The sequence below is a fragment of the Elephantulus edwardii genome, unplaced genomic scaffold (assembly GCF_000299155.1).
Source record: "Elephantulus edwardii isolate Elephantulus edwardi_28Jun2011 unplaced genomic scaffold, EleEdw1.0 scaffold00102, whole genome shotgun sequence".
Taxonomy (NCBI): domain Eukaryota; kingdom Metazoa; phylum Chordata; class Mammalia; order Macroscelidea; family Macroscelididae; genus Elephantulus; species Elephantulus edwardii.
Window position 1 is genome coordinate 12071984 of NW_006399852.1, and position 9734 is coordinate 12081717.

General features: G+C 37.6%; 1 protein-coding gene across 1 annotated transcript in view; it reads left to right on the forward strand.

Annotated features, from left to right (window-relative positions):
- Positions 1-1999: 1999 nt before the first annotated feature.
- Positions 2000-9734, forward strand: part of NMBR (neuromedin B receptor) — a 20469-nt gene continuing 12734 nt past the window's right edge. Inside the window, exon 1 of the mRNA XM_006891670.1 lies at positions 2000-2415. Within this exon, the coding sequence (XP_006891732.1) occupies positions 2000-2415 (416 nt within the window). The remainder of the gene's footprint in view (positions 2416-9734) is intronic.

Sequence of the window (9734 nt, forward strand, 5' to 3'; positions counted from 1 at the left end):
TTGAGTTGCCTGCGACTCATAGTGACCCTATGAACAACAGCCCTAAACCTGCTCTATCCTGTGCCAATCTCACTATCTCTGACACACCCATCCCAATTACCCCAGTCACTGAATCAATCCATCTCATTAAGGTTCTTCCTCTCCTGTGCCGTCCCTCCACCCTCCTAAACATGATGTCTCTCTTCAAGTACTGGTCCTTGCAACATGTCCAAAGTATGTTAGGTGAAGTTTCAGAATTCTTGCCTCCAAGGAGCAGCTTGGTTTAGCCCTCTCCAGGATGAACCTATTTGTTCTCTTAGCAGTCCATGGTACACTCAATACTATTCTCCATTACTGAAGCTCAAAGACATCAATTCTTCTTCTATCATCCGTAGTCATTGTCCAGCTCTCTGATGCATAGCAAGTGATTGCAAAGACCATGGTCTGTATCAAGATCACCTTAGTCTCCAGACTGACATCATTGCTCTTCAGTACTTTGGAGAGATCTCTGACAGCAGACTTTACCAGTCCAATATGTCTTTTAATTTCCTGGCTGCTGGTGCCAAAAGGTAGTATATAATGAGCTGAACTACCATTTCTGAGAAGTTTCTATTTGACCCACATAATACTGTCTTGGAAGTTATTTTATTCATAGGATATCCATTTAAAGGATCTTATAGGTTATATATCTAGGATCTTTATGGATCATATATCTAGAGATGGCATTGCTTGGTCGTAAGTATTTCCATTCTTTATAGATACTATTCACCAAGTTTCCAAAAGTAAAAAAAAAAAGTAATTAATTAAAAAATTGTTTCTGCTAAAGCTGATCCTACTAAACCACTGTGACTTAGCTAATTCACATCTGAATATTCAAACAGATGAACCCAGAAGACTTATAAAAGAACTCTAGTAGAAGCATTATTCAAATTAGCTGAAACTGAAAGAATACACAAGTGAGTCAACAGGAGAATGGAAAAAACTGAACAGTGCTATATTTGTGCAGTGAATATGAAAACATGAACACAAAATGAGTGGAACTCATAAAAAACTGAATGTTTCAAACTGGACAAAATGTTATTGAATGATGCCGTTTATATTGTACTCAAAAACAGGCAAACTAACATGCTAAAAGGCAGACCAGTACTTTGTGTGATAGCGGTTAAGACTGATGAGGGCACTTAACTGCTGTGCACTTTATGTTTTGATAAAATACATACATTCATATTTTGATAAAATACATACTAGAAATAATATGTCAGCTACAGAAGAGAGTTTCCATAATGGGAGTGAGAAAAGTGGATGATAGGAAGAGCAGTGGGAAAGACATTTCATTTACTTCATAATATGTCACTCATCCTCTTTCCAAATTTGGCAAGTTTCCTACAGCACGAACTTGCCAGCTCAGCTCCTACATCTGAGGTTCCCAAACTTCTTGTCTGGGGCTCCTCCCGCTTGGAGGCGGGTAAAGGACGGATCAATACCCAGACTTAGTGTGAGAGGGAGGGCTCTACTCTCCTCTCGCGCATACAGTACACCAGGCACGGTATGAATTAGAGGTGGAAGGCTGAGGGGCCAGCCAACACCGCAGCCACGAGCGAAGGCTGGGTGTTTCAGCAGCGGCGCGCTGGACAGCGCCAGGGTGACTTCCGCTCTTCCAGGCCAGACATCCTTGGGACACTTAATCCCAGAGGGAAAGATCACTGCTATCTAAGGGATAATTGTTCTCCCGCCAGGGTAAACATTGCAGAGGGGAACAAAGACACAAAGACGCAATCAATCTCTCGCCCACTTTTTTTTTTTAAATTCCTAGCCAACAGGCACCAATGGATTTCTTGCAGAACTGAAGCACTTGAGCATTTGGATAGAAGGAGTGACTACGTCCTTTTGTAAAGACAGAGAGGTGACATTCGCTCTAGCAGTAAAGTTGAAGCAACCAGAGAGAGAACTCAATTAAGCCCCAAACAGGTGGGCACCTGTGCATAGGAAAACTCCAAGCGATTCTGCTGGGACAGCGACCATGCCTCCCAGCTCTCCTGTCAACCTCTCCCTGACCACGGACGCCAATCACAGTGGTCTGGTCCCTTCAGAAAGGGACGTGGTGCCCGCCCCGGACGGCAGCACGGCCGAGCTGGTGATCCGCTGTGTGATCCCGTCCCTCTACCTGCTCATCATCTCGGTGGGCTTGCTGGGCAACATCGTGCTGGTGAAGATCTTCATCACCAACAGTGCCCTGCGGAGCGTCCCCAACATCTTCATCTCCAACCTGGCCGCCGGCGACGTGCTGCTGCTGCTCACCTGCGTGCCCGTGGACGCCTCGCGCTACTTCTTTGACGAGTGGATGTTCGGGAAGGTGGGCTGCAAACTGATCCCAGTCATACAGCTCACCTCTGTGGGGGTTTCTGTGTTCACGCTCACGGCGCTCAGCGCTGACAGGTAAGAACACCCAGGAGTGGTGGCCAAGGGGGGGAGGGGAGGAGGATGCACCTGGACCAGAATGGGGCGGAGAGATAAAAGTCTGAGAAGAAAGGGGGAGGCTGGGGGAGAGGAGAAGGAAAAACAAGGGTCTAGGGATTAGAATAAACTGAGTTAAAAGAGATGAAAAGGGAAACTTGGAAAAAACGATGGTAAGTAAAGTATTTTCAAAACCAAAGTTGCATTAAGTAGTTTGAAAGAAGTTTTTAAATGGTTTATCAGTGCCTCCTTTATAAGCATCTTTACTTAACTACATAGAAAAGTTCTAGAACAAAAATGTAATACTGCACTTAATCATATAGAAGGCTTTTTGTGTGTGACTAAAATCTCTTGAAAGTAATAGTTTAATATATAAGAATGACTGCCCTAATATTTAAAAAAATATTTATTTCGAATGTTTCTCATATAAAGGAAAGCGCATTTACAATTATTAATGAAATACTACTGTTTTTGAAAGAAAAACATTTAGCGTAATATTTTTTCTTCAGACAGGTGAATTCACATTCTTTTTCCTTAGTGACTAAGGCCATGTGTTATAGTCATGTTTTTCCTCACAAACAACTAAGTAACACATTTTAGTATCTTAACAGTTAATAAAAATATTAACCTCGTTAATGGTGAATCGATTTACACACATTTTAAGGGTATGTTATGCCCACCACTTTACTTTGCATGTCAGTTAGCGCAAGTATGTTATTACCAGGTGAAGACATTTAGGCTCAGAACATGTCATGCTCCCCTGGCAGGAGGGAGTGTTACTGGGAGAAGAAGCCAAGCCTCTTGATTCTTGGTCCGGTGCCATTTCTCCTGTTATAATCATGCTTTGGGGAAGTTAAACAGGAGATAATATCTAGGGTTGTAGTAGGCTGGGGCAAAGTGTAGAATTAGGCATAATTGAGTAGAGCTTTTGATCTAATTCCCTGGGAGAGAGGTTGACTTAACACTCTGTAGAAACACCATGTAACTTGGATAATTAAGGTGGTGGTTATTATCCTCCTCTTTAATTTACATACTAAATTATTAATGAAAAAGGAATCCGGATATGGATTTCCTGGTATTTGCAGTAATAACCTTACATTACTCTGGCATTGAAGAGCTAATCTCTATTGAAAGAAAGAGAAGATTCAGTGGGGAGTTGAGAGCTATTGTAATTTTTCTTTTTAAACTGAACACTATTAACTTTTAAACGTGGGCAATATACTCTCTAAAACTATATTGTTGTAAATTCAGGTGTCTTTTGTTCTATGAATCTCATTTTGTTTTCATGACATCATCTTTATTAATGAAAAACTTTGTATTTGACTTTCAAAACTAAAATGTGACCTTTTTAGCTTAGTTGTACTTTTTATGGTACCTGTTTTGAAAAGAAAGAATACTTCTATTTGATGATCAAAATCAAGTTTAATGTAAACCATCCCTACAATGTTTAAAATCACTGTCATTATGCTTTTCTTTGAGAAGATCCAGGGCTTGCATTTATTTCTCATCTTTTTTTCTCAATCTACTGATAAGAAAATATTAGTAAAATTATGTTGAACAACTCCAGGAAAAAATGCTGATCCTTTTATTTTTATTGTGTTTCTTCATTTCATATGTTTATCATATACTTCACGAATATAGCATGGATACATAAATAAAAGTAACAATCAAAAAAGGTGAGTTGCTTCTTCTCCTTGGTACATTTGGCTACCTTTTCCTAGCAGTGTGTGTTTTGGAAATATAAAATGAGAACACTGAGACACTAGTGACTAAACCAAATGATACATTCAAATATTCACTTGGAATGAATGGCTTGAAAATGAATTGTTACAAATTGACTGCATTTATATTTTTCAAAAAGAACATGATAATCAATTCATATTACTTGATCTCCCAATATTTTATCTCACCAACGTTTTGATTTCTTGTGGATTGGAAGTAATTATAATTCATATTACATTTTACACTAAGCCAAGATTTTTATATGAGTTTGTAATTCTGACAATACTATGAACTCATTACTCTTACTGTTACTTTTTTGTAGTTAAGAAATCTGAGAATTAAAATTAGCAAAGTTATCATGACTTAAAACTAAATTTTGGATTAAATTCAATGTCTTCACTTTTCATCAGATTATTACTTTCCCAGGAAAAGAAAATTTATTAGTGATCTTTCATAATTATAACAGACTGAAAAGTTAACATTAAAATAAAGCATCCAGGAGCAAAAAGAAATAAAAGGAAGGCAAAGCCTGTACAAAAGAGTGGAAAAAGTATAAAAAAATCTTGACTGTAAATTGAAAGAAGAACTTTGAATTTTAAATGATGTAGCCATTGCAACAACAGGAAAATTCAGGGGGAAAAAGCCTGTCAATGTAGAAAGTATAGATTTCTCCCCCCCCCCAAAAAAAAAAACAAATGGTTTTTTGTATAGCCAAATACTTCATCTTCACAAAATACCTTAATAGTTTTGTGTTCATAAGTAGAAAATGGAAAAGGAAAATGGAGAGAAGTAAATTACAGAACACATACTCCAAGATGAGGACTTGAGTGTTATAGATCACTGATGAAAGCTCCACTGGATAGCAGAGATTGAACTAAAATAAAATACAGTATCTAGGAATCTACCTCAAGACCTTAAGCTACGTTATTTCATATCATCAAAAAATAGTATGAGTGACACTTTGTGACACTTAATTTTTTTTTTAAATTTATGACTTCTCATACTCTTTTTCAATGGATCCATTGTTGGGAAAAAAAATTATTCAGTCTACCATAGAAATGATTCTGTTGTTCATAGGGTCGCTATCAGTCTTAGTTAACTTGAGGGTGTACACCACCACCACCACCACCACCACCACCAAAGCCATTCTTGTTGTTGGAGGCACAGGATAATGAACTTGTGTGGAGTGATACTCTTCATTTTTTGTTTTGCTTCACACACACTCTGGTGGCCTAAGGATATGGAGTTACTCAACTTATCCAAAGGCAGAATTGCAGAATCCACCAGCAGTCCCATGGGAGAAAGATGGGCCATCTCTTCCCATGTGATTTACTATCACTGAAAACCACTAAAGGGTCAATTATTATTCTGTTTTGATTCAATGATACCTGACAATAATGATGCATGTTGTTGTTAGATGCTGTTATATGACTGTAACTCCAAACAACCTTACCAACAACAGGCATGACATTTACCCCATCCTGCAGCAGCCTTATCATTTTTACCACGCTCAGAACTACTGTTGTGGTTAATGCGTCCATCCATGTCATTGAAGGTCTGTCTTTCTTTTACCTTCCATCTTCCCCAGCATGATATTCCCCCCCCTCCAATCACCTACTCTTCCTGACAAAATGCCCACAGTTACAGCTATTTCCACATTGATTATTGATGTGATGGCATTTCCAAGGATTGAATGTCATTACTTTGTATCTTGGAGACTTTTTTTAAAAACTAATTTCAATGAACATTTACAGAGATTTTGGATTTCCATTCATTCACTGTTGCACTTTTCTCCCCGCTCCCTACCCCCCGTTTGCTCTTCTCCTTGAAAAGCAAAAGAAAAACTCCTTCATCGGTATACAATCCCCCCACACCCCCAACCCCCCAACCAGAGTATACTCCACTCTGCAACCCTCATTCTGAATTCTTATGATAATCATAATGCCCTAAAATATATCGCTTTTAAACTGTTTTCTCTTTCATCGGCTTCAGTGCAGTATACATAATTTATCCAGTTTTTCTCAGTCTTACCCCCACCTTGGAGACTTTTTTAACATCCAAAGGACCATTACTAAAATGCAAATAACTTTTTTCTTAATTTTTACTAATTTTAATAAACATTTACAGAGATTTTGGATTTCCATTCATTCATTGCTGCACTTTTCTCCCTACCCACCTCTCCCCACCAGTTCTCTCTTCTCTTTGAAAAGAAAAAGAAAAAAAAATCCTTCATTGGTATACAATTCCCCCATCCCCCCCAACTTCCCCACATGGAGTACAACTCTCTATGCAACCTTAATTCTGGATTCCTGTGCTAACCATAATATTCAGTCATATATCGCCTCTAATCTGTTCTTTCCCTCATCTGTTTCAATACAGTACACATAATTTATCCAGTTTTTTTCTCAGTCTTACTCCAACCCTGATGTCAGTCCCGTTCTACAAAAGTGACACCATGCAGTACAGAATTCTTAAAGAGTAGTGTTAAAAAATTAAAAACTTTTAAATTTTAGATATCAATCCCTTTTTCTTATTCCTCACATCAATCATTATTTACTAAAATACATTTGTAAATTGTACTTGAAAACGATGAAAATCATAAAATGAAATTTATATTAATAGGAGATGCTAAATTCAAATAAAAATGCAAAATACAACTTAAGTTAATGTGCTTATTTAGTTGAAAACAATTTAATGAAATGATAACATTGTTTCAAACATGAGTAAAGAAAACGTGTATTAATAATTTCAAGTTTTTACTACTTAAGATAACTAGATTTAACTCCAATCCTGAACTGTATACAGAGACTTGAATTATTAGTGTTATTTGAGTATTCCATCAATACAGACAGTCTCTTCAATATAATTGTAAATTAAAATCTTACACTCAGCACTTTTTAGAGCTAATGAGGCCTTTGGTTAGCCTGTGTTCAGTGGTGAGATGAAGACTGCCATTTTTCACCAAAACCTTCTGACTGAAGATCAAGCCTAGGTTAACTAGGTGCTCCATAGAATATGCATTCTTCTTTGATCGAGAGTCCAGAGTAATATACTGGAGAACACTTATTTCTCAGTTTATATTGAGCTTGGCATTTATTGTGTGTGTTCTTGCTAATTGTTAAGAAAGCCCAGGCTTTTACTTCTTGGGAAAGAGTTTGTACTCATCCTACATATAACCCACGTGACTTACTCACTTTCAACTTGCTCCAAAAGAATTTTAAGTTAGGTTAAAAATAGAGCTACAGACAATAGACAACAGAAGTCAGAAATAGAGTACAACCAGAAGGAAAGAAAATAAAAGCTATCCTTTCACAGAACATAAGTGATAAATTTGCATGTGAGCTTTACAGCTGTCAACACAAAAAGGAAATTTTGTTTTCTATAACAATTGATTAGTTGTCATTTTTATGTAACCATAGAAATAGAGTGAATCATAACTTATTCCCTCAATTTATAAATTTTTAATTTGGATATACTTGGATTTTATTAGAAGCTGTGATATTTGACACTTGTAAATTGGATGTATTTTGCTCATTGCTCTCAAACATTTCTCCCTTATTTCTTTGTTTCTTCTGAAGAGAGTTCTGGTGGTATTATCCATAAGGAGTTGTGTTGCTAAAGAAGGTTACGCCTTTCTGGTGGTTCACATTCACATGTTCCATAAAGCAGAGTATTCATCATTTTCAAAATAAGAAAAATAATATTTACTATCAGATATATTGGAAAGGGTATATTTTAGGGATGTATCCTGTCTCTATACCTTTCAATCTATATGCAGAATAGATCTTCCAAGAGGCTGGACTCTGTGAGGAGGAGTGTTTACATCAGGATTGGAGGAAGAGTCATCAATAATCTGTGTTATGCTGATGACACAGCCCTGCTTGCTGAAACTGAGGAGGACCTGAAGTGCTTACTGAAGAGGGTCAAGGACTGCAACCTTCTGTATGGATTGAAGCTCAACATCAAGAAAAAAAAGACTCTTATCACTGAGAAGATTGGCAGCATCATTATAGATGGTGAAGATTGAGATTGTTAACAGCATCAGTTGGCTTGGCTCTACAATCAACACTCTCGGTACCAGCAAGAAGGAAATCAAAAGATAAATAGCACTGAGAAAGTCTGCTATCAGGGATCTCTTCAGAGTACTGGAGAACAATGACATCAGTCTGGAGACTAAGGTGTGCATGATACAGGCCATAGTCTTTGCAATTACTTGCTATGCATCAGAAAGTTGGACAATGACTAGGGATGATAGAAATAGAATGGATCTTTTTGAGCTGTGGTGCTGGAGAAGAGTATTGAACATATCATAGACTACCAGGAGAACAAACAGGTTCATCCTGAGAGGATGACATCAGGCTGCTCCTTAGAGGCAAAAATTCTGAAGCTTTGTCTGACGTATTTTGGGAATGTTGCAAGGAGTGACCTGTCTTGGGAAAGGGACATCATGCTTGGAAAAGTGGAAGGACAACACAATAAAGGAAGATTCTGGATGAGATGGGTTGACTCTGTGACTGGGGTAATGAGGGTAAGGTGTGACAGAGACAATAAGGTTGGCACAGGATAGAGCCGTGCTCAGAGCTTTTGTACATAGGATCACTATGGGTTGCAAACAACTTGACAGCATATAACAACAACAACAACAACCACAACCAGATTATGCTAACTAATATTTACTATAGGGCTGAGAGACTTTAGGTTTGATTACTTTGGGCATATTGTTAGGAGAGGCTGTTTTTTGGAAAGAGACCTCATGCCTGGAAAGGTGGAATATCAGAGAAAGTCAAACAGACCCTCTAAAGAGATGACTTGACACCGGGTTGCAACAATGAGATCAAGTATAGCAGAGATGATAAGGATGACACAGGATCAGACAGGATTCAGATCCACCGTTCACAGGATCACTGTGAGTTGTACTTGCCTTGTTGGCATGTAACAGCAACAACAACAAAGCAACAACAATATTGTCTCCAAGTCAGAAACAACTCATAACTGACTTTCATTGGCTTGCCAAAGCTATAAATCACCTGGGAGGAGACCGCCCATCTTTTTCCTGCAGAGTGGCTAGTGTATTCCAACTGACAGGGAGACATAACCTTTAAGAAATATATGGACAATCTTTCATTTTGAAAGTTTATTTTTCATTTTGTATACAAAAATGACATATTTAGTCATTAAATTTTCTATATTTTTTCTTGCTTATTTATTTATGATCAAGATTCTTTACAAGGAATAGCCTCTTCTAACATGTTGAATGTCTGTGAAATGAAACTTTGCCATCCAAGGAACACTATGATGTTACTTTCTCTAAGACATATCAAATGTTAGCAAAGTCTTGCTGAAGAAAATAAAATAAAAAAAATGTCTGCAGCTGTATGTTAACAAGATGTAAACAGAAGTTGAAGCTGTATTAAAAAGAAGAGAAAGAATGAAGGACGTTATTCTTTTTTAAAAAAATCTTAATCAAAATTAAGACTGAAGGCTTTTGGCTACTATACAATGCAGATGTCGGCATCTGTGTGTGTGTGTGTGTGTGTGTGTGTGTGTGTGATTGCCATTGAAAAAAGTGCTTTATTCTT